We start from the raw sequence: 26129 nt of genomic DNA on the forward strand, positions 1-26129 counted from the left end.
TCTATGTTGTGTTAACCCCAACAAAAGGCTGGAGGGAGTAAAATCCGGTGGCAAAGAAAACAACGTTTCAATAAACGTTAATACGGGATTTTTGGAACAGCATTTTATCGGATAAGTCCAAAGTGCATGAGAGAGGGTGGACTTCATTAGTCCACAGGCCTCGCACCGTAAAGAAGGAGCACATCCAGCATGAAACGCCTGTCTCGGAGAAAAATAAGCCCTCGTTATCATACGAAACATACATTCTCTGTATCGAGCATTATAAAAAAATCCGAGGCACCAACCTTAACATAGTCAAAATCGCTGCCGCTCTCGCATGAAGACCTAATTTCTCTGTCGCCAAAAGTATTTTTAAAAAACCCCAAATTTTCAAAAACCTTGTAGAAGCCAAATATCTAGTTTAACCCACTGACAGTAATGAGCAGAGACTTCCATAGAGATGGTCTCGAATAACAAAAGGCACTGCTTCCTGTCTATATTAATTTTGCTGATTTCAAAGACAGAATCTGAAACAAACATTGGGAAGAACGGAAAAATCTTTGGTGTTCAAGTTTAATCAACTTGTTAGATATTTTAGTACACCCGTGCAAAAAACCTTAAGAACTAGACACAACAATTTGAATGTATCCTGCCTGAAACAGTCAGCCAGTGTGAATATTTCAAAATACATTTGATTAAGATGCCATTGTTGGTGCTTTATTAAATTTCTAGCTCTCATCATAGATGTGTTTTGTACAGCTTTGCATTAGTGAGTATCTGCTTTTCACAGTTTAGATCTGGATTTTAGATTGATTACTCATCTTTCCAAGTCTGAGTTCAAGGCAAATTGGGTACAATATATAGTTCTGTCCCCAAAAGCACCTTACAAAGGATATTTGACATGGATTAGGCCTAGATCACAACAGTAGAACGGTTTTCTGGTTCTAATTGTTCGTTTGTTGGTTTGTTTCCACAGCGCTTTTGCCCAGTATAACATGGATCAGTTCACACCAGCTAAAGTTGAAGGCTATGAGGATCAGGTAAGATGGTTATGCTTTGATATCAGCTGATAATTCATTAGCTCCTAGAAATCCAGAGTACAGCGGAACTGGGGAGAAAAAGAATATAACCAACCTGGCACTTAGTTGATGCTCTGAATAACATTTTATGCCCATGCTACCAAAATGGAGCTCAAAGCCACTTGTGAGCTGTGTTTCTGTCATACTGCATGTTTTTAAAGCCTGTGCTGATGTGTGGTTCCCCCCCACACACACCCAGGAAATTAATATGATTGCAAGTGTGAGACATTCTCCAACTATCGGACTATATTTTCCAGCAGAACGTAACATTCATTGTTAGATCATTGTGAATATTTCTCTTATTTGTAACAGAGGAGTGTGAATGTTAGTAGGTTTGGATGTATTCAACTCCTAACTTCTATTCACTTGTACCCATGTCTGTTTTTGATTATTCCCGCCACAGGTAATTCCCTGTTATCTGTTTTGATTAGATTGTAAACCCTGAGTAGGGACTCTCATGTGTTTAGTGTACAGTAGCTTAGGTCTAGTAGCAATATTCTGAAAGCAAATATAATTTTTCCCTTCTGTAAAGTGAATCTTGTGTTTGTCATACAGTACCGTGAGTGTTCCGACACTCTTAAAATACCTGTTCCCTTCGCTCCACGTTTTTTGCCGTATCATGATCATACCTTTTTGTCTGGTCTTTGAGTACGACCTCCAAGTCCACCACAGACGGATACTTTCCAGTACTTAATCTCGCAAGCATTAAGCTAACGTGTGCACCTAAATGTTTTGTTTCTGAGAAAAGCTGTATCTTTGTTACCGTTTTAAGGTGTTAATTACAGAACATGGAGATCTAGGCAATGGCAGATTTTTGGACCCCAGGAACAAACTTTCCTTCAAGTTTGATCACTTACGGAAGGAAGCCAGTGACCCACAGCCTGATGACATGGAACCTGGTTTAAAGTCTTGGAGAGATGCCTGTGACAGCGTGCTGAGGGCTTACGTGAAAGAGCATTACAGCAATGGCGTCTGCACTGTTAAGTATCATTATGTAGTAGAAATGCTTTTAAATAATGAATGTGCACAAGCCAGTGTAAGTAGAGTTTGGTAGGAGAAAGCATTACATCTGTTCCTTGTAGTTAACTGCAGTCTTTGGACAGTCAACATCCTCATGCCACCATTTAAAAACAGCTCGTTTTAGTAACATACAAAGTACCGTAATATGTATTAATATATATACTAGGAATAAATGCCCGTTTCTGAGGGCAATGAAACGGGCGCTAGCAAGGGGCCCCCTCCCTCCAAGCTACTTGCCTTGTTCGGTGTTCGCGTCGCTGTGTGGGTAGGGTTTTGTTTTGTTTTTTTGTTTGCTGCGCCTCCGTGGCCGTGCCTGTGGCGTTTCGGTTTCGGGCGTCGAGTGTTATAGCTCCGCCCTCGACGTCATGACGTTTTGAGGCGAAGGCGGTGCAGACGCTCCAGGGCACACCGGATATCTCGGGCGCCTCAACTTCCGTGGAGGCTTCAGAACGTTGGGGTTGCCTTTTATATAGAGAGATATATATAATCCACACCAGGTATAGTATGTTCAATTAGTTGTAAAAAAGCATACAAGCAAATTCTAAAGTGTTGTTACTTATAAATCTTTTATTTAATCATTACACTTACATATCTACATTGTTGTTCATTAATCACTATAAAACTCTACCTACACACATTTTGGTTCTATACCAAGATAGTATGTTCACTTAGTTGTAAATAAGCATACGGGCACTTGGAAGAATTTGGAAGAACTTTTAATACTATCTTGGTATAGAACCCAATTGCGTTTGCTGCTACAGGGCCAGATTGGCCATTGTTGTCCTTGATGGCAAGTTATGAAAAATATGATACTATAAGAGTAATTTAAGATGGTTTAAAAGTATGGGGAAATGTGGTAGGTAGAGTATGTGAGTGAAGAGTGATTGGCGCAAGTAAGCGAAGTTTTATAGTGATTAATGAACAACAATGTAGATATTGTCTGACATTGCTGTCTGGTTGTCTCAACGCCACCTGAAATTAAATATGACCAAAACCGAGCTTCTCATTTTCCCCCCAAAACCCACCTCTCCGCCCCCCGTTTTCTATTTCTGTTGATGGCTCTCTCATTCTCCCTGTCTCCTCAGCTCGAAACCTTGGGGTCATCTTTGACTCTTCTCTCTCCTTCTCTGCTCATATCCGGCAGACTGCCAAGACCTGTCGTTTCTTTCTTTACAACATCCGTAAAATCCGCCCTTTCTTTCCGAGCACTCTACCAAAACCCTCATCCACCCTTGTCACCTCTCGTTTAGACTACTGCAATCTGCTTCTTGCTGGCCTCCCACTTAGTCACCTCTCCCCTCTCCAGTCGGTTCAAAACTCTGCTGCCCGTCTCGTCTTCCGCCAGGGTCGCTTTACTCATACTACCCCTCTCCTCAAGTCGCTTCACTGGCTCCCTATCGGTTTTCGCATCCTGTTCAAACTTCTTCTACTAACCTATAAATGTACTGACTCTGCTGCTCCCCAGTATCTCTCCACACTCGTCCTTCCCTACACCCCTTCCCGTGCACTCCGCTCCATGGATAAATCCTTCTTATCTGTTCCCTTCTCCACTACTGCCAACTTCGCGCCTTCTGTCTCGCTGCACCCTACGCCTGGAATAAACTTCCTGAGCCCCTACATCTTGCCCTACGTCTGGCCACCTTTAAATCTAGACTGAAAGCCCACCTCTTTAACATTGCTTTTGACTCGTAACCACTTGCCTCCACCTACCCTCCTCTCTTCCTTCCCGTTCACATTAATTGATTTGATTTGCTTGCTTACTTTATTTTTTGTCTATTAGGTTGTAAGCTCTTTGAGCAGGGACTGTCTTTCTTCTATGTTCGTGCAGCACTGCGTATGCCTTGTAGTGCTATAGAAATGCTAAATAGTAGTAGTAGTAGTCTCTTGTAACCAGAGCTAATATTGTGATGTCATAATGCCTCAGGCCACCAATAAGAGCCAACCTCATCAGTGATGTCACAATGGCTTGATTGTCCTATACTTGGCTCACTTTTATTACATAGCTCTTTGAGCAGGGACTGTCTTTCTTCTATGTTCGTGCAGCGCTGCGTACGCCTTGTAGCGCTATAGAAATGCTAAATAGTAGTAGTAGTAGTAATATGTAAGTGTAATGATTAAATAAAGATTTATAAGTAACACTTGTTTTAGAATTTGCTTTTTATATATAAACACACACACACACAAAAGCTGTTGAGAAAATATTGCTTAAACTAGAATTATCAAAAACCTAACAATTTTAAATGCATTCTGTTGCATATGATGCTGCTACGTGTGGAACTCTTAGAGGAATACGTTTCGTTGGACAGTGCTAGATTCAAATCCCTGTGTAGCAAGCTCCACTGTTATTTTAGGGCAGTAATTTATTTTTTTCTTTTCCTCCGTGCTAATCATCCCTCACTAGGGTGGGCAAAACAGTGTAAAACCACTGCATTGAAGGATAGCACAATGGTAATGCAAAATGAATGTAAATCGCTGACTGACAAAATGTTTCCAAAATAAACACACTAAAATCTAATACTTCTGTGTTCCCAGCACTGAATCTTTGCACCACCTCAGGGCTGGAGTAAAAACACAGCCAGATGCAAAAGGGTTTTATCTCTCGGACTTCCCACCCCCCCCTCCTGTGCTCTCGCAAATGTGGTACCTTCTAAATGTTGGGAGGTGGGAGTGATGCTAGCTTGCTGGGACATCTGAGGATTCACTTGGACTACTGTTTTATTGTGGGGGTCATAGAAGGGGTCCAGGGAACCACCAGGGAATATTTTTGTGTGCTGATAAGGGGAAGTTGGTGTGTGGTTTCCAGGTCCAACTGGCCGGGCCACCAGGGAAATTTTTGTGGGTTGGGGGAGTCCAGCAGTGTGTTTTGTTTTTCTTTTGTTTGTATATCTCCTATCAGTGCATGAGTCAGTCCCCACTTTTGCACTGGCAAGAAGGGGAGACATTTTAACTCTCTGCAACAAATGCCTGCATATTACTCTGGTGGGATGTGCTGGTTTTATTTATTTTCCTGATGGCGCTTTTAACAGTGCGGTAATTTGCATGTCATTGGTTAACCGCATCAGGAATAAAAGTTTTCTTTGACTCGTAGCGCAGTATTCTAATGCAGTGTTTCCTGCATCGAAGCCTCAGCTTGTACTTGGTGCTAACACTAAGCTAGCAAAATATAAAATACTATTGAAGGGCGACTAAAATGATAGCGGGGATGGGACGACTTCCCTATGAAGAAAGACTAAGGAGTCTAGGGCTTTTCAATTTGGAGAAGAGACGGCTGAGGGGAGTCATGATAGAGGTATATAAATAATGAGTGGAGTGGAACAGGTGGATGTGAAGCGTCTGTTCACGCTTTCCAAAAATACTAGGACTAGGGGGCATGCGATGAAACTACAGTGTAGTAAATTTAAAACAAATCGGAGAAAAGTTTTGTTCACCCAACGCGTAAAAACTCTGGAATTCGTTGCCGGAGAACATGGTGAAGGCGGTTAGCTTGGCAGAGTTTAAAAGGGGGATAGACGGTTTCCTAAAGGACAAGTCCATAAACTGCTACTTAAATGGACTGGGGAAAAATCCACAATTCCAGGAATAACATGTATAGAATGTCTGTACGTTTGGGAAGCTTGCCAGGTGCCCTTGGCCTGGATTGGCTGCTGTCATGGACAGGATGCTGGACTCGATGGACCCTTGGTCTTTTCCCAGTGTGGCATTACTTATGTACTTATGTACTTTAGTTAGACATTTTATGTAATAATGTGTGGTGGGGATGGGTCTGTTTGCCTCTTATAATCTTCCTTTCAACTTTTGTTCTTTTTCCTTTGTGGGGAAACAGGTTTATGGCAAAACTATAGATGGACAGCAAACAATAATTGCCTGTGTCGAGAGCCACCAATTTCAGCCAAAAAACTTTTGGTAAGGATGCTTGTGAACTGTGCTTGAGTAGGAGCCAGCTGTGGGTGCTGAGCAATCTCCTTCATTGTGACCTTAGGCCCGTAAGTTTGACCACATTGGCTACCAGTCCAGTTTGAAATCTTAGCATTGGTTCATAAAGCTTTACATGATGGAATTTCTCATTATTTGGCTTCATTGGAAGCATCCAGTGGCGTAGGAAGGGGGGTGGGGGCGGTGGGATGGTCCACCCGGGTGCACGCCGCTTGGGGGAGTGTCGTCTCCGTTGGTTCCTTGCTCCCTCTGCCCCGGAACAGGTTACTTCCTGTTCCGGGGCAGAGAGAGCAAGGAACCAATGGAGCCGACGCAGCTCCCAGCGACGTGGACTTGGGGGCGGATCGGCCCTCCCGCCCGCCCCCTCGCTTCTAAACTAAGTAAGAGTTCACGCTGGAAGGGGGGGGCGCCGTCTCCGTTGGTTCCTTGCTCCCTCTGCCCCGGAACAGGTTACTTCCTGTTCCGGGGCAGAGAGAGCAAGAAACCAATGGAGCCGATGTGGACTCGGGGGCGGATCGGCCCTCCCGCCCATCCCTTGCTTCTAAACTAAGTAAGAATGCGCTCCGGGGGAGGGTGCGTGCCGGAGGGGGGGGTGCGCAGCGGAGGGGGGGGGTGCGCAGCGGCGACCCGCCCCGGGTGTCAGCCGCCCTCACTACGGCACTGGAAATGTCCTACATCTTTGTCCTCATATGAACAGTTCTTGGATTCTACCAGTTTTCCTACTGGGATTATTTGCCTTTTATCATGTTCTAATATTGTACTTTTGTCATATGACTTTTGGTGTCTAGCTTGCCCAGGGTCTGAATTGATTTTCCTGCTATAGTTTGTTTTCTTTTAATTTGAGTGTAGCTTTTGAGTGTTTTTTCCCCCTATTTATTTATAGAGCTCCTTTCCAACTTCTTATCTTGGACTTTTTCATTGTAAACTGCCTTGACCTACTTGCTAGAAAGGGCAGCATAACCTAACCACTACCTCTACTCAGGAAATCTAGACTGCCCCAACTTGACATTTCGTCCTTTAGATTGTAAGCTCCTCTGAGCAGGGACGTCCTTCTTTGTTAATTTGTACATCGCTGCGTAACCCTAGTAGCGCTCTAGAAATGTTAAGTAGTAGTAGTTTTTTTGGATTATGTTTTTGATACCCCCTGTCATTTTAAAATGTGAGCACCTAACTGCATGAGTTGGTGCTGGTCAGACTTTAGCATCACACTGGTGGGGAGGGGGTTCTCACACTTTGCACATGAGTTTTAAAAGGGGACCTATCAGGCAAAGAATCAAGTGATCTTCATGTTGGTCTGAATTTCAGGCCTTCTGCTGTGTTACAGCACCAGGCTGGGATTGCTTGCTTGCGAGTGTCACTGGAAGAATGGGCTGCCTGTGGAAGCATGTGACTTTACTCCAGGCTGTGCTAATCGGCTGCTAATGCATGATGTCTGGATCCTTAAAACAGAGAATAATAAGGTTGCCTGCTGGCTTCACATTTGTCTTGACAATCTTTCTGAGATAACCCCATTGCATGCGTGGACTTTCAGTCCTTATTTCCTAGCGCATTCTGTGAAAAAAACCAAGAGAAGTCCCCTGTGTTCGGTGAGAGAAACTCTCCACTGGATAACCTGCTGAATAAATACGAAGCCGTTTAGCAGCCTTACATAGTAGTGAAGGGACTGTTGAAGCAAACTGTTATCATACATCAGTCTAAAATGTATCTAAGTTTTTGGTAACCGTTTTCCCCTCTAAGCTGCATATTTTATAAAAGAAAATATACTTGTCTTCTGCTCCATCATGTAGTTTTAGTATACCACTTAATGCAGAACCTCTGTCGCCTGGTTATTTCCTTTCTGCTATTGGAAAGACTTCATTGTTATGATTTGAACTCTGTTAAGGAATGGCCGTTGGAGATCAGAATGGAAATTTACTATCTCGCAGCCTACAGCTCAGCTGATTGGAGTGCTCAAGATTCAGGTTAGTAATGTCATATTATTCTCGATATACTGTTCGTCAATGTCTAAAGCAGTTTACCGTTCTAAAAACTAACAATATTAGTGGTGGCTCTACCATTAACCCACGTGAGTCAGGGTCCTGAGGCGGCATCGCCCCCTTCCCTGAAATTACCTTTTTCTTTTCTCGTTTTTTCAAAAAGGCGGAGACAGTGATTCCCATAGGCTGCCCTGCCACCGGACCTCTCCCTTTCTCTCTACTGCGGGCGGCCTGCCTCCGAGGAAAACAGGAATTAGGTTCAGAGAGGCGGGCCGCTTGCAGTAGAGAGGAGCCAGGACTGACGGCAGAGCAGCCTATGGGAGTCGCTGCTGCCACCTTCTAAAAATCAAGAAAATAAATAGAAAAAAAATTCAAGAAAGGGGGATTAGGGAAAGGAAGGGAGGGGGGTGGCAGCTCATTCTTGCCTCAAGCGGCAGATTGTCTTGGGCCCAGCCCCTGACAGCATATAAATGACAGGAGAATGTGTACGTAAGTATTAAGTTTAAGATACAGTATTGAGTAGGTTTACAATCCTTGAGTCGGTCCCTAGAGTAGAAAGGGAGGACAGATAAGTGGTGAGAGGGTGGCTCTTAACGAGAAAGAAAACAGCATATATAATTTTAGGGCCAATATCTCTAGTGTAACTTAACTGTAACCAGCACTGTTGAAATTTGTAAAAGCACAAGAGGGGTCCCTTTTAACCTTGTACTTGCATCACTTTTGTGTCTGCTGGGCCATGATTTTGTTAATGGAGTGTGAATGGGACTGGCCAACAATCCATCTTTTGTCATTGCACAGATCAGCGGCCCTCGGGAGCGTGACTTGAAAGGCTGTGTGAGAGCTCTGGTGGTAACCTGGCCACAGCCTTTCACTGCATGTTTCAGAGGTGGTCTGTGGTGCTTTTTATGTGGTCTTAGACTGTCTGTCTAAATTATGGAGGGTGACGGTTAAGGCTGGGATGTTGTTTGCACTCCATGATTGACACAAATGCTGAAGTTTGATTTTTGGGTGTCAGGGTGACTAATTGTAATTGGTCTATCGCTGGTTATGTGGTGGTTATAGTTTTGCTTGATGTGGCTTTGGAAGGTCCTATGAAATTCTGATGTATAACTTGACTATTAAAGTATTAGAAGTGTTACAGGTTGTTGATGGGTTTTTAATTACAAATCAGTTTGATCATTGCTGGAAGAATTTAAGTGAAGTATGTGTAACCCTCTGAGACAGCATGTCAGCTCTTAAAGGGAGGTATGAGAGACTTCAGGCAGTTGTGGGAAGGGAGAAGGGAAAATTGTAGATAGTTTGGCAAGAAAAAGAAATAGTTAAAATCTGATTGTCCAGTTTTGAAACTGCTTCTGTTTAGTCATCAACACTATTATGAATTGAAAAAAAATTAGGGTGCTACAAGACTGCTGCTTATCTGACTCGTATACAGGCATCACAGAGATACAGCTGCAGATGAGTATTTGGAACAAGAACAGACTTACAAGAGGAAACCTTGTGTTAATATTTCGAGGAGTGGTTAGGGTGGCGGACTTTGGTCCTGGGGAACTGAGGAACTGAGTTTGATTCCCACTTCAGGCACAGGCAGCTCCTTGTGACTCTGGGCAAGTCACTTAACCCTCCGTTGCCCCAGGTACAAATAAGTACCTGTATACAATATGTAAGCCACATTGAGCCTGCCATGAGTGGGAAAGCGCAGGGTACAAATGTAACAAAAATAAAATAGATACTATTGGAGATTCTACATGGAATGTTGCTACTATTGGAGATTCTACATGGAATGTTGCTACTATTGGAGATTCTACATGGAATGTTGCTATTCCACTAGCTGCGCAGGCTTCTGTTTCTGTGAGTCTGACGTCCTGCACATACGTGCAGGACGTCAGACTCACAGAAGCAGAAGCCTGCGCGGCCACATTGGTGATCTGCAAGGGCCGACTTCTACATGGAATGTTGCTAGTGGAATAGCAACATTCCATGTAGAATCTCAAATAGTAGCAACAGTGGAGGAGTGGCCTAGTGGTTAGGGTGGTGGACTTTGGAACTGAGGAACTGAGTTTGATTCCCACTTCAGGCACAGGCAGCTCCTTGTGACTCTGGGCAAGTCACTTAACCCTCCATTGCCCCATGTAAGCCGCATTGAGCCTGCCATGAGTGGGAAAGCGTAGGGTACAATGTAACAAAAATAAATAGATACTATTGGAGATTCTACATGGAATGTTGCTATTCCACTAGCAACATTCCATGTAGAAGGCTGCGCAGGCTTCTGTTTCTGTGAGTCTGACGTCCTGCACGTACGTGCAGGACGTCAGACTCACAGAAGCAGAAGCCTGCGCGGCCACATTGGTGATCTGCAAGGGCCGACTTCTACATGGAATGTTGCTAGTGGAATAGCAACATTCCATGTAGAATCTCAATAGTAGCAACAGTGGAGGAGTGGCCTAGTGGTTAGGGTGGTGGACTTTGGTCCTGGGGAACTGAGGAACTGAGTTCAATTCCCAGCACAGGCAGCTCCTTGTGACTCTGGGCAAGTCACTTAACCCTCCATTGCCCCATGTAAGCCGCATTGAGTCTGCATGAGTGGGAAAGCGCAGGGTACAAATGTAACCAAACAAAAAAAAAAAGAATAACCCCAATTGATACTGATGCTTTAAAAGAATATACAGTACAGATTGGATGAAGGGAGAGGGGAGAAGAAGATATAATGTGAGGGGAGACGCTATTGGTGACCTCCAAAATACAGCTGGACAATAGGGGCACAAATTGGATGGTCTGAACCGGTCAATCTGTAGTTCAGATGATATATAGGTTACACAGCATACATCCAAACAGCTCCCGCGTTAGTTAGTTAAATAAGTAAGTTGGGAGGGAAGGGGGGAATTCAGGCTGGGAGGGGATTTGTTATATTCTAGATTTAAGCTGGTTTGTATTGGATTGGTTAGAATTTCTTTCCTTGTTGTAACCATGACTGTTATGGCTAAAGAGGGGTGGGACGGGGGGGGGGGGGGAAGAACTTGATGGATAATAGAAAATTGAAATTGAAGAAAGCACTTGTATGTCTAGATTTCTGTATTTTTCTAGTGTTAAGTGAGCAATTTGTCATCAATAAAAATGTTGAACTTAAATAATAAAAATAGAAGGGTGGGGATAAAGTGTTAAAAGTTTGATGACGGACGGTATTATGGTTGTTATTACTGAGTAACAATTTCATATTTGACTTTCTGTTCATTTTGTCGAATGTGGTTTCTTTTGAATTGTCATCAATAAAAATGTTGAACCATAAAAGAATATACAGTACAAGTAACCTGATGACTTCCATAACAGGTGACCCAGGGCACCTATATCACAATATTTTCTCCTCCACTTAATCCCTATAAAACAAAGGTGTTGGTTAAGCCAAACACGCTCGGGGAGTCATTGTATGCCTCTTCTGTTTTCTAAGGTAAAATACATATTCCCTTAATCTCATGATCATAAAGCCTTTCTGTTCATCTTGTGAAAACGTATATTCCCCGAGGGCAGATTTTATTTTTTTTTTACATTTTTATTGGAGCAACTTTTCCTCATACAAACACAACTCAGAACAAAGCATTGAAAGAAAAAAAGAGCAGAATTTTAATAAAGTAAATCTGTTTGTCTATTGAAAATTAGATTTACTTCCCTCACTGTTTCTTTGCAGTCATGTAAGGCTTTAGTAAATTTGAATCGTGAGCATTCCTGAAACCATTTTGTCATGTTCACAGTTAACAATTGATGTTAAGGTCTGACAAAATTTTTTCATAGGTCATTACTATGAGGATGGTAATGTCCAGCTGGTTAGCCACAAAGACATCCAGGAGTCCCATAACAATTTCTGTGAGTATAAACATACAAGTTCCATGTAGTATAAGGTGCTCAAATTTAAATGTTTTAATCGGTTCTTATGCACACAGGTTAACCTACATACATCTATATCAGTGATGGCGAACCTATGGCACGCGTGCCGTCGGGCCTGGATGGGCCCAGGCCCAGCCACTTTCTCTCCAGGCCTGCCCACCCAACATCCCCTCACATGTCGTCCCCGCTGGCGTTGATTACCTCCGTTGAAGCGGCCACATCTTTGAAAGCCCTGCCCGTCTCTAGCCTTCCCTTCGTGAGTTCGTTCCCTCAGAGTCAGTCCCGCCTTCTGACATCATTTCCGCGAGGGTGGGACTGACTGAGGGAATGAACTCATGAAGGGAAGGCTAGAGACGGGCAGGGCTTTCAAAGACGCGGCCGCTTCGACGGAGGTAATAAAAAAAGATTTACATGCAGGGCATGGGAGAGGGGGGTTGCTGGACATGGGGGGAGGGAAGGGGAGAGAGGAGGGTTGCTGGACATGGGTGGATGGAGGGGAGGGCAGGAGAGAGGAGGGTTGCTGGACATGGATGGATGGATGGAGGGGAGGAAAATTGTTGGACGGATGGAGGGGAGGGAAGACAGGAAGGAGATGCACATGGATGGAGGGGAAGGGAGTTATCAGCATGCATGCAACAGCAAAAATCACATTAATTATTCAAAAGCATGCCAAATGCTTTTAAAGTTCTGTTATTCAGGTTAAATTGCCCTGTTGGCACTTTGCGATAAATAATTAGATTTGGGTTGCTGTTTGGGCACTCGGTCCTCTGAAAGGTTCGCCATCACTGATCTATATAACAGTCTCCTAAAATCAGAAGTAACATTTTAAAATTACAGAGGAAACTAAGTGGACTGAGTGTCTTTAATTTATATGCTCTTTGCATGTACTTGGACAGCAGATGTGGTTTGTAAAGGACTCAGTGTGGTACAAGACATGTTCTGAGGGTCAGTGGTCCTACCCTACATATGCTGAAATATAATTTTTAAGGGATATAAGGTAGAGGTCCTCGCTAGAGAATGACAGTTACCATTACTGTGGTAAATCCGCGGTAAGGGCCAACACCCCAACTTGAATTACCATGGCTGCGGGAACAAAACTTTTACTGCCTTGTTCCCGCGGTAAATCCTTTCCTCTATTCCCGTCCTCCTCCCCACAGGCATCACTTATGTTTTCTTGCAACCGGCAGCGATTCACAGGCCGGCTCCGTGTTCTTCCTTCTGCTGCGTCCTGCCCTCTGTACTGCAGCTTCCTGTTCAGCGTCAAAACAGGAAGTTCCAGTGCAGAGAGCAGGACTCGGTGCAAAAGGAATGTCCATGGAGTCGGCCTGTGACTGTGAATCACTGCAGGAAAATGTAAGTCATTCCCAGGAAGAGTGCTACCGTTCTCTCTTGAGTCTAGGAACTTGCAGCCATTTCTTTCCTACTGTATCAGCTCTCAAGAGGCTGCACTGTCTGTTAATAAAGATCCAATGATTTTGAATATGGATTGGATTTAACTCCAGTCATTTTACTGTGTTTCTTCTTGTTTGCCCTGTAATACAGCAATATGAAGTGTGACGACACATCTCCTATAAGCCTGACGTGTTTCCCTATTTGGTACACAGAACAATATATAAATTACTTTGATTACCGTCTGTACTCCTTGCAGCATTAGAGGTGGTTTCAGGTGAAACTTGTGACTACTAATATTCACAAAGAAACCACCTCCCTTCTGACGAACCCAAGGAATTTGCTGCAGTACACACAAATATACACACATGCATTTTAAGGCAGTTCTATTGTAAGGCAAACAACATTTGTAGTTTGAAATGTACAAAACTCTGGGGCTCTGTTTTTTGCAGCACTTAGACTTACAAAGTTCCATTAGCGGATGGAGTCGGTACTTACGGGACAAACTTTGTCCCGTGTCATTCTCTAGTCCTTGCATCTGAAATCAAACAAATTACATCACACACACTTGTGTAGTACGTGTCATTTCTATTCTGTACCTTCTGTAATGGTCAGGTACATCGTGTGTATATATTGTAAATAATAACAAACATTAACCTTACACATCAATCTCGTGATATCAGGCCAGTTCCCACCCACCAATTCCCCCCCCCCCCCCCCCCCCCCCCCCCGAGACAATTCCCACTTAAGGAGAACAATTCCCACAAGGACTTTTCCTCCTGGTCATTTCCCTCCCTCCCTAGCCTTCTTTCCCTTCCCCCCCCCCCCCCCCCCCCCCCCCCGGACAATAGCTTCTTTCTTGTATCGTGTCCCATAAGTCCTGGGGGTGCTGTTTTTTTTTATGGCATCTGGAACACAGAGGTTAGCGCAGCAAATGGATGTACACAGAAGATGCATAATAATGGAATAACTTTTCATAGGTAGAGTAATATGTTATAGATGAGAATAGGTGTGTCATTTTGAGGGGCTGAATTAAGTTGAAACCTAGTTTGGGGGGGGGGGGATTGCCCCCTCCCCACATGAACTGCAGTTTGTATTTATCTGTTTACTTATGCCATTTAGATCCTGAATTAGGTTGATACCAAGTTTGCGGGTGAGGGGGCATTGCCTCCCCCCATATACAAACTGCATGTCTGGAAGGGGAAAAAGATGTGTAAAAAATAATGTTGGGGGGGGGGGGGAGAGTTGAGGGGGGTACTGCCCCCCCCCCCCCCCCCCAAACAATCTGGAAGTGAAAAGGGAGGGAGATTACCTGTCCTAGTGTGTTTTGTATTTTTTTGTTTATAGATGAGAATTGTCCTCCCTGCTATGGTGGGAATTGTCCTAGGTGGGAACTGTTCGGTGGGGATTGACCTAGAACCAGTCTCATAAGCTGTTTAAAAAAAAATCGTACTCCATTTTTGAATGTTCTTTGGAAAATACTTGTTTCCCCTACTGGGATAGAAACTGGTTTCACACATGTGCTTTGCTGGGTAAAGCAAGCTGCCTATTTCTCAAAAGCAAACTACTATAGACGGACAAAAATTCTGCTCCCCACACCATCAGACATCTTGGCAAAAACCAAAATTGTGATGGAACATTGTAGAAGACAATTTGTGACACTAGAGGGCAGACTCTGCACAGTCTGAGTCCCTGTGTTCTCTTGCACCTTGTGAATCCACAACACATCTGTCTAAAGATGCACTGGAAAATGGTTCTAATTTAATTAAACGAGTCTTAGAGAAATGCTACTCTGGTTAATACTTTTATTAGTATTCTCCAACCAGCTTGAAATGTTAACACATTTTATTTCTCTCCTTCCCTGATCCCCCCTCTTGGTTTCAGAATGACGTTCAGACTGCCAAGGAATTTATTAAAATCATTGAGCAAGCAGAAAACCAATACCAGGTGGAGTTTTTTTTTTTTTAAACATTTTCTATACTTGAAGTTTAGACTTGGCTTTGGGTTGGGCATAAAACACTCCTGTGCTGAATGAGAGTGTCCAGTACATTTACCCACTCTGGTATTTTCCAGCAGGCACAGAGCCCAGGATAGAAACCATATTTTGTGTTAAATATAACTTTAGATTTTTATTGTATTTGGTTTTTGACAGCTGGCGAGTGGCCAGGTTTGTTGCCCCCAGGCCTCTCCCAGCTGTATGATACATAGGAGAAGCAAGGTGGTACAGTAGTGATGCCTGTTATCAGGCTTCTGTCATCATTAGGTGTTTACACCGGGCTAAGGGGTACAAACTACACTTCTCTTTCCAAAAATACTAGGACTAGGGGGCACACAATGAAACTACAAAGTAGTAAATTTTAAAACGAATCTGAGAAAACATTTTTTTCATTCAGCATGTAATTAAACTCTGGAATTCGTTGCCAGAGAATGTAGTAAAAGCAATTAGCTTAGCAGGGTTTAAAAAAAGGTTTGGATAGCTTCCTAAAAGAAAAGTCCATAAGCCATTATTAAAATGGACTTGGGGAAAATCCACTGCTTTATTTCTAGGCTACCTTAAATCAGTTGTGACATGACCTAAGTCTATTCATCTAAATAAACAAATAATACAGAATAGACAAACAAGTTCACACGTATCTAACTCTTAATTTGATAAGAGGGGGAGAAAAAGCCTCACAATTTCACAAATAATGGTGTATGACAATCACAGTCAACGCTCAATGTCTGGGTGACTACCCTTTTGTGATTAATGTTATCATAGGGAGAAAAACCCTCCTTACAAATATAATTTGAGAAAACAATTTGGAAGGAGGGTTTTTTTGCCTATGATTACATTAATCACAAAAGGGTAGTCACCCAGACATTGAGCATTGACTGTGATTGTCATACACCATTCTTTGTGTAATTATGAGGCTTTTTCACCCTCTCTTATCAAATTGAGTTAGATACGTGTGAACTAGTTTTTTTATTCTCTATTTCTAGAGTAAGCAGCATAAAATGTACTGTTTTGGGACCTTGCCAGGTACTTGTGACCTGAATTGGCCACTGTTGGAGACAGGATGCTCAGCTTGATGGACCTTCGGACTGTCCCAGTATGGCAATACTTATGTACTTATGCTTCAACCCCTAATGTGCCTGAAACATACCTACCTTATTCGACCCTAACATCACATTGTATTTGTTCCTCTACTTGGCGAACACCTTTACAGTACTATGTAAGCCACGTTGAGCCTGCAAATAGGTGGGAAAATGTGGGATACAAATGTAACTAATTAATTAATGTGACCCCCACCTCTTGATACAATTGATCACACTACAGTTACCCTGGAATTACCTCAGGTGAACTCTTGTGAAACGGACAGAGGTGAGGTGCACTTACTTTCACTAACCTCGCTTACATGTTTCTAAAAAAGAAGGGAATTAAATGTAAAGTAAATAATTTAATCAAGCAGATGTTTCGCTTTTAAAATTAATTAATTTATTCAACACTGCTAAACAATCAATTTTCACTAAATCTGACAGTCCTTTGCAGTCCCACTCAAGCGTGCAAAAGGGTTTAAAGGATACTTTTTCCTGCTTTTTTGTATTTTCTTCTTTCTTCCTCTTTCTTTTATCGTTGGGTACCATTTAGTGCAGCGATGATCTCAGGAACCAGCAACCACGAATCATCCAGGTTACCTACTACTCTAATCTTAAACTCAAAAACCTTAAATTCTAACTAATTGACAGGAACTCTCAAAGATGATTAGGGAATTATTTTTTTATCTAACTACCCCAAGTAAAGAAAAGGATAATTTTTACTCCCTATACTTTCCCTCCCACAATTAATTAAGCAACAGGGAAGTTGGGATAGGTTTCTTTCAAAACTAGAGAAAACGTACGGTTCGCTAGGGCTAAAACAGCTCTCAGCTGTTTCTTATGCACTGCAACTTAAGTTCAGTGAGAGATGTTATTTTCCCTAAATAAACAATTATTTAAAACTACAGTGCAGCTATTCACTTTTCAAACCCCCTCTAAAACCCCTCAGGTTTAATAGAGTTTTAAAGTGCACTTTAAGTCAGCACTTTTGTTAAAAATGTTAAATGTCACCTTGTTAGATGAACCAGTACATTTATCTCATCAAACTATTAATATTCTTGTAGAAATTAAGTTATTTCATTTTTAACACTACAGCTTTCCAGGCAGCTGTCAGTCACCACTCTAAAAGCCAGTAAAATTGCGGATGGCTTTTACAATTAAGCAATTAATCTTAGTTACACTTCTCACTCACACAGCAACAACCTCAAAAGATAACCCAAATCTGTTTTTTAAACAGATTTCCTACTACAGCTGTACACAGACCACTAACACACGTCTGTACAGCATCGCTCTTATCTCCCAACTGCCTAACAGTAACATTTGGAACTCTAACTATGTCATACAACACAAGCCTCTGCACTGCTCAATGTCTCCACACCAGATCCAGAAGGATCCAGGTAGTCTTTTAAAATTTAACCCATAGGGTTACATTAATAATTGTAATATATTGTGCGACCAGATGGGGGCCAATGGCTGCAGAAAGACATTTGTAAATTTCAGCTTGAAAGCCATCTAGTCCTGGTGCTTTCCCCAAAGTACTAGTCTGAATTGCAAAACTGACTTCATCAAGTGTGAGGGGCATATTTAGTTTGGCCAGATGGGAAGGACTCACCTGAGGCAATGTTAAGTTATCTAAGTAAAGAGAGACATAGTATCTGCCGCCATATAGTGTGGCAAAATAATCTTGAAAAATAGTATTGATCCAAGATGGCCGCTTGATCAGTTTGCTGCACCAGACGCGCTCGATTGAGCACAGCACAGCAGTTCGGAAGGAACTGATTTCCCAGTTATGGGGAAGCGGAGGGGGAAAACTCGAGTGTTGCCCTCTACACCGAGCGGAACTCACCTTCAGAATCGGCCAACGCTGGAGCAATACGGGGTGCTTCTGGGACCGAGTAGCACTTCTTCCCCTGCTGTCGGGACCGGCGTGAGTAGGCTGGCCAGCAGTGATGACGGGGTGTCATTCAGCCCCGTTGAACGCACGGGGCCCCCGCAGCCAAGATGATTGGAAGGAGAAATGAGGTTTGCGTTGCTCTCTCCAGAGAGTGAGGGGCTAGCGCAGCGAGGGAACCCGCTTTCTCCGTTGGAAGGCTCAGGAATAGTCACGGGGGAAGAGGAGACCGTGGGTGACCTGAGAAAAATTGTTAACGCCCCCCTCTTTGCTTTAGAAGCGGGAGTAATTCAAAAACCTCCCGTGGTGACTTTAGAAGCACTCTGGGACCTAACTGCAACCATGCATGCCTCTCTACAACAACAGACATTGAAAAATTCATCAGATATAAAGATGTTATCCACCGTGTCCCTCCAGCAAGCACAAACAATTACAAATACAATTTCTAATCTGGAGAAAATTGGAGGAAAAGTGCAAACAATGGAAGTCCTTAACCAGGGAATGATTAAGGACAGAGACTATATGGCAAGACGTTTGGAATATCTGGAAAATAAATCAAGAAGATTAAATTTGAGAGATACGAATTTTCCTAGGTCTCCTCTAATTTCCCCCATTGATATGGTAAAAAAGTATTTGATTGAGACTTTGGGTATGTCGAGTGAAAACTTACCCCCTATTGTGCGAGCACAATGTTTGCCTAACAGAACTAGTGCGGAGAATATTACCCCTCAACTCAATAGAGGGAATGAGATGAACTTGACACCTTTTCTAGAATCCTCTTTGGAGGTTGTAACTCAAAGATTAACACTATTAGTTGTTTTTGCTTTGGAAATGGATCGGGACACTGTTTTGAGGCTTTCCTTTAGGCATTTACAATCAACTTTTTTTTTGCTCAAAAGTAAGGTTATATCCAGATTTGGCGAGAGAAACTCAGAAACGGCGAAGTGCTTTTTTGGCACTACGCCCGAGAACTCTCGCCATAGGAGCTAACTTTATTTTAAAATTTCCTTGTATATGTAGAATTGTGTATCAAACAAAAATGTTTCAGTTTTTTGACCCAAAACAGTTGATAGATTTTTTTGGTTTCTAAAGAGGATGTTAATGTAACAGTCGGGCCACCAGACGACACTGCTAGATAGGCTAAGGGGGGAGATGCTTCTTGGTAGCAGCAACTTTTATCTTTTTTTTTTGTATTTTCTTTAAATCTTGGATCAATTTGCCTTAATTTAATGGTCGATAAAGGAAAATAATTTCTGTTTATATATTTTTTTGAAGGACATTTGAAATTGCTTGTATTTCTGTGACTCTCAGGAGTTTGTTCCAAATAAAAAGTTGATAAATTAAAAGAAAAGAAAAATAGTATTGATTTCTACATTAGAATTTGTAAAAGAGCCATTGGCTTGTTTTGAGAGAGAGCACTTTTTTAGGTCCCATCCTAGCATGAATGAAAAGGGGCATAAGTTTACCACTGTTATTACCGTGAAGCTGTAGCTGGTATTTGTAATAATTCAAGGATTTAATGGCTCTTTGATGTAAGATCTCCTTTAGTTCTGCCTGAGAGGCTAGAAATAAGGCTTTATCTGTCAGGGAATGACCAAAACGAATCCCATATTGACAGACTTGGGATACTAAATGTGTTATCTCGCATTTTTCTGCGTTTATAGTATGCTATGGTTTCCCCTGTAGTACTACTTTGGCCGCTTCCCCAAATAATATTGGTTGGTCTAGATGTTTGGTTGAGAGTGATATTCCTTCTATTTCTGATGAATAAAGTCATAATACTGGGCATCGCCATACAAATGTAGAGGGAATCTCCAATGATACCCACTCACAATGCCCGCTCCCACCTGTAACTGAATCCAAACTAGGGCATGATCTGAGACCCTTATACAGACCGATTTCTGCTTGAGGAATATGAGAAAACAAAGCCCGGGACACCAATAAGTAATATATCCTAGTCTGGGTGAAATGTGCCTGAGAGAGATGTTTATAATCCCGGTCATATGGGTGAAGTGTTCTCCACACATCCACAAGACCCAAGGTGCTGCAGAGCAGGTGCAGGCCCTTCGGCTCCATGCAAGCTCGGTCAGGTGGGTGTGATTTATTTTGAAGCAGATCATAAGTAGTATTGAAATCCCCACCTAATATTACGTTGTTATGTGAAAGAGGGGACAGGAACTGGATCAGTTTGCAAAATATCTTGTTAGCAAGCACATTAAGGCGCATAAAAATCACCCAGTAAGAATTAGGTATGTGCTGTTATCTGGGCAATCACATATCGTCCGTCAGAACTATAAGTTTTAGGAATCCAAGCCTTTATGAACCAAAATAAGTACCCCAGCCTTATGCCGCACCGCTGTTCAGTCCACAGTCATTCCCACTGACCATTGTGTTCACTTGAGTTCAAATTAGTTTTCTGGAGAAAGGCAAGGTCTGCCTGCTGTCGCTGGACAGTCTGTATGATGCTTTATAGGTGAAGTCATCCCACCCACATTCCATGACATAATTTTAAGTGTTATCATCAAAAACCCAAATATCAAATGTTTGCCAAGAAAACATATCTAGCAGGAGAGAGACCGTCCCAGCCTGCAGTCTCTTCGCCAATATACTTCCTTGTGTGAAAATATTGTGAAATAAACCTAAAATCTTGCTGAGAGAAAAACACCTGGGGAATAAACCAAGTCAGAAAAAATTACATGGAAATGATGAAAAATGCATCAGAGCTTTCAAGGAAACTGAAGAAAAACAAAAAGACCTCCAGTGGTGAATCAGAAACATAATCTAAAGAATACGTTCCAAGAGGCAATATAGGAAGCCCAAATAATCCCCCCCCCCCCATACTTAATCCCCCCCCCCCCCCATACTTCCCACTGCAATATAACCCTTCCCCATATGAACTGGGAGCTCAAATAAAGGGCTAGCATGTTTACAACACCCCCTCCCACTCATAAACAACCCCGCATCAACTAGGTTTTCTAGTAAACTCTCCTCTTCCTCTTGTAAAGAAAGCAGCCAGCCAAAATAAGAGATAGTAAAATGGAAACACGCTGATCATGATTATTAGACAGGGCTAAAAGCAACATCATCCTGATCAGCGTGTTTCCATTTCGCCAGCAACCATTTATCTATGTTGCAATAATTATATCTGGAAAAGCCCCTAAACTGCATTCTTTCGTAAACACCGTGCATGGAAAATTACTTCATGTTATCTTTTTTGTAAGCCTGTCACAAGAGCTTGTGAGCCTCTGGGTTACACAGAGGGCATGATTTTTAGGTCTAGCTGACAGCGTCAGGCCTCTGAACCTGTTTTTGGAAGGGCCTAGTCTGGTTCATTATATACAGGCTGTATGGCAGTGTTTCCCAAGTCCAGTCCTGTTGCCGCTCAGGTTTTTAGGATATCCACAATAGCATTCCTTAGCATCCCTCCGTACCGGCCCAGGATTGGACTGATGAGTTGTGCACGCCTACCAGCAGGTGGGGCCTAATTTCTCCTTCATACACAGCCTCTTATTATATGTAAATATTTCATGCATATTCATTGTGGATATCCTGAAAACCTGACTGGCAAGGAGTACTCCAGGACCAGAGTTCTAAGTACATAAGTAATGCCACGCTGGGAAAAGACCAAGGGTCCATCAAGCCCAGCATCCTGTCCACGACAGCGGCCAATCCAGGCCAAGGGCACCTGGCAAGCTTCCCAAACGTACAAACATTCTATACATGTTATTCCTGGAATTGTGGATTTTTCCCAAGTCCATTTAGTAGCGGTTTATGGACTTGTCCTTTAGGAAACCGTCTAACCCCTTTTTAAACTCTGCCAAGCTAACCGCTTGCTGTATGGTATGTCTACTATCAGGTTCTGAGGGGTTTGGTTTCCTTTTGCGTAAGGGTCAGTGCATAAGATCCACCATCTTTCTGTTCTACAACCAAAGCAGTTTATATATTACATACAGAGTCAGAGCCCTCTATGGACAGAGCAAGTACAAGGTTTTTTTTGTTGTTGTTGTGCCTGGAGGGTTAAGTGACTTGTCCAGAGTCACAAAAGGATGCAGTGGGAATTGAACCTGGTTCTCAGCCCACTGCACTAACCATTAGGTTACGCCTCCATGAATATTACTTGACAAAACAAATTGTCACGCCCACTTCTCAGCAGTACTGGTATGTATTAAGGATCTAAAATCTGTCTCAAATGTACTAACATATGTTTTTATAGTATGCCAGGATTGTGGTGATCTGGGATCGTCAAGTGCTGTTCTGACACTAAGGCCGATCATTTTCTTTCCCACTATCATCTGTTTAGTATAACTGAAGATCACATAACTTTTTTAAATGTTTAACCTGAAATTTAGGACATAGCAATTTCAGCAAACAGTGAATTTGTTTACAAGATCGCTCTATGTCTATTTTTAAATAACTTTTTCCTTATTTTCTTATCCCTCACCACAGACCGCAATCAGTGAAAATTATCAAACCATGTCGGATACCACATTCAAAGCCTTGCGTCGACAGCTGCCAGTTACTCGCACCAAGATAGACTGGAACAAGATTCTGAGCTATAAGATTGGCAAAGAAATGCAGAATGCTTAAAAATGGAAGTTCTTTTTATTTTTATTTTTTAAAGATTTCTGTATTAAAAAAAAAAAGGTGTACAGAAAATCCCCAACAGACCTAAATGTGGTCTGACATTTCTTCCATGCTTTTTATTTGCAAATAGTGTACAAGCAGTGCATTTCGTTAGGGTTTCCAATGCTATCGTACATTCTGACCTCCGGAGACCCTGTGGCACTGCTTGTACCATTTCGCTCTGTTCCCTGTCATTTTAATCAATTACTTTGAACGGTTAAATTTTATTCTAACAGATGCCATTGCAGCAATCGGAGAATGTTAACTATGGCTGGAAGCCCACTCTCCAAAGGTAAACTGATGCACAGACCAAGAGCATTTCACCCAAGACGTGTCCATTCCAGTACTTCATCCCCGCTTCCCTCCCATAACTAAAGTCTCTTCCTGCATTCTCTGAATAGTCCTGGATGCTCAAAGCTGCACGTTACCTTAATAGGAAGAGCTAGTGCATCTAGTAGACTGAACCTAGCTGTCCTTTTATTATTTTTTTAAATAGAAATGGGAGCCAGTGCAAAATGAAAAGGGGAAATTATATCTGTAACAATACCATTCAGCAGACTTTTAAATCTGAAGCCTTTGGAGAGACATGCTTCCATATTATTGTCCCTTATTCTTCTGATTCTACAAAGGGTCCTAGACACCTCTTCCCCTTCCTCACTGAAACATTTAACCTATTATTATTATTTTTTTAAATATTCTTAGGCAGCCATGGAAAGTTATGGTACAGGCAGGATGCTAGCGAGAAATGTGAGTGTCTAAAGCCAGATGACGCGATGTGGACTTTACCGCTGTGTGGCAGCTTTCTCTGGTTTTATGCTGCAAATAAAAGCAAAAAAAGTGTAGAAAATATTAATAAAAAAATTGGCACAGGATGTGGAGTAAGAATATTTTCTGCATGTCTGTTCAGGCGCTGTGGTGTGCTGATTGGTGTATACGTGTTAAAAGTATTTTTCTCTCTGCAGTGGCTTAGATCAGCATCATAAATCTGCTGTATCTCAGATTTTACTGTCTGGAGAAGGCAAAATCAACCGATTATCTTTGCTGTTTTTGATCTTTTTGGTGAATAAAAATTTCTTATTGTGCTCTTTGCCTGTGCAGATAGGGTGGAGGTCCTTGAGTGAGTACTAATGAAGTTAGAACATCACACACCTCTCGACCTTAGCACAAATCTCTCTCAAAAAAATGCACCACCAACTCTTCAGAATGCTGGCAGTGAGCTGAGATGATTTTTCTATTTTCTCTTCCTCTTAAATTCCATTGTCAGGCAGGTGCCCTTATGAACACAATCACCCACGGTTATATCTGGTCCCCTGATTTGCATTGTCTTCATTAGACAGGGACAGAGAGACAGTAACCAGTGACTTAAGCAGACCGTGTGATGCACATGACGTCATAATGGTCTTCTGGAATTCACCAGCTTATGCACCCTGATTTCTCTCTCTTCCCACCTGCAAATGTTGTAAAAACCCAGATTTTGTTTTCTGTCTATTTTTATTTGTTGGTATGGACAACTTTGTCGATGCCAGACCTCTTCGTTTCTTTCTCCCTGAAAGCCAACAGTCTCCCAAGATCTTAGGCACTGGACTGACCACGATGATCAGGAATATGGGTCAGTAATGTCCAGGCAGTTGAATTTTGACCTGGCAGTCTGCTTCAGGAGACGTTACGCAGTCTAACACAGCAACACGTAACTGTGCTCACGGTGCATGTCTCGGGTGTGGGTCTGGGTTATTAGTGTGGAGGAATTCCTCTGTCTCCATCACGGGAAGCTACGGTCTTGTTCCAGATAAGTGAGTTTTGGTTGTTTTGTTTTTCCACTGCTTGTTTGTAAGAAATAGGTGATGTAGTATAATCGATGTTGACCTTCCTGTAACATTATTTTTTATTCTGTTTGAACATGGAAGGAGCTACCATGTGTTTTTACAACCCCTGAATGGTGCACCGAAACGAGGGCTTCATCTAAGGACCCCCTGCCTTCTCCAGCAGCTGCCTAGCTAATGAACCTGATCGCGTTACCCCTTTTGCTGAAATAATCATTTTGGTGATATTCCTCATGTTTGTATTATTTTTTGAATCTGCATCAAAAATCACATTTTCTTAAATGTGGTTTGTGGCATTAAATGGCTGTTTGGTTAATTTACTATTATTTGTTTAAATGTTGGTCTAGTCCAAGAACCCTTTCAAAAATAACTCCACAGAGCTGCCTCAAGGGACTGCAGTGCCCTGAACCAGATTTTGCATTGGTGTCCCCCATCACCTAGTATCTCTCCCTGTACTCATTTCCCTCTTGCCTGATGTAGTATCTCCCTCTCAAGTCTTGTCCTCCTGCTTGACTACTCTTCTGGATGCAGCTGGTATGCGCTCTGTCTGCTTTCCCCACTATGCATCCACTTTCCGTGTTCCTATGGCTGTATTCCTACTTTTGCTCGGCTGCTGAAACCCAGTCTAACAAAATGAATTGCTAAGATCTTGTTGCCTAAGAATGCAGCTAGAATATGGTAGATTCAAAACAAATAGAAAAGATTTTCTTTACTCAGCTTGTAGTTAGACTCTGGAACTCGTTGCCGGAGAATGTAGTGACAGCAGCTGGCCTTACGGAATTTAAAGGGGGTTTGGACAGATTCCTGAGGGAAAAGTCCACTGAACATTATAATTTTTTTTTTTTGGGGGGGGGGGGGGGGTTGCCGGGTTTTTTAAGCCTGGATTGGCCGCTGTCGGAGACAGGATGCTGGGCTTGATGGACCCTTGGTCTTTCCCAGTATGGCAGTGCTTATGTACTTATCAAACATATAAACGGCAAGTGACCGAGTCACCTGCAAATGCGCAGTAGAGACTTCCCTCTCTGTCCCGCCCTCGCTTCAAGACGTGATGACGTCAGAGGGCGGAACAGAGAGGGAAACGGAGTCACTGTCGGACGCTGCCGCCTGGAAACGAACATCGTGCGCACCCCCCCCCCCCCATTACCGCCGCCACTTCCGCCCTCCTCCGCATCGGGCCCCCCTGCACTGACCTGACAGCGCCTTTCACCTCCATGTGGAAGCGCTGCGGGCAGCAGCACAGCGATCTGCTGCCTGCAGCGCTTTCACACGGTGAGAGGCGCTGTCAGGTCAGTGCAGGGCGGCCACCACGGAGGGGTGAGGGAGCGGCGGCGAGGAGGGTAGCTGGAAATCTCGCCCGTTTTTACGGGCTTGGCTAGTGTACTTATAATGAGACAGGAGCCACAGGTGTGGTTGTGTCTTCTACAACAGAAGTGAGGTCTCTGTAACAATTGCAGTGGTCCATGTGATC

At 42.8% G+C, this 26129-nt stretch overlaps 1 protein-coding gene across 1 annotated transcript in view; it reads left to right on the top strand.

The window, feature by feature from the left end:
- LOC115459523 (F-actin-capping protein subunit alpha-1-like) overlaps positions 1-23713 on the top strand; it is a gene marked incomplete at its 5' end in the record, with an annotated part of 35999 nt that extends 12286 nt beyond the window's left edge. Inside the window, 8 exon segments of the mRNA XM_030189336.1 lie at positions 956-1019; positions 1831-2037; positions 5902-5981; positions 7894-7976; positions 11771-11829; positions 11831-11842; positions 15137-15199; positions 22665-23713. Of these exon segments, the coding sequence (XP_030045196.1) occupies positions 956-1019; positions 1831-2037; positions 5902-5981; positions 7894-7976; positions 11771-11829; positions 11831-11842; positions 15137-15199; positions 22665-22805 (709 nt within the window).
- Between the last annotated feature and the right edge of the window lie 2416 nt (positions 23714-26129).

The sequence above is a fragment of the Microcaecilia unicolor genome, unplaced genomic scaffold, assembly GCF_901765095.1.
Source record: "Microcaecilia unicolor unplaced genomic scaffold, aMicUni1.1, whole genome shotgun sequence".
In the NCBI taxonomy this organism is placed as follows: Eukaryota; Metazoa; Chordata; class Amphibia; order Gymnophiona; family Siphonopidae; genus Microcaecilia; species Microcaecilia unicolor.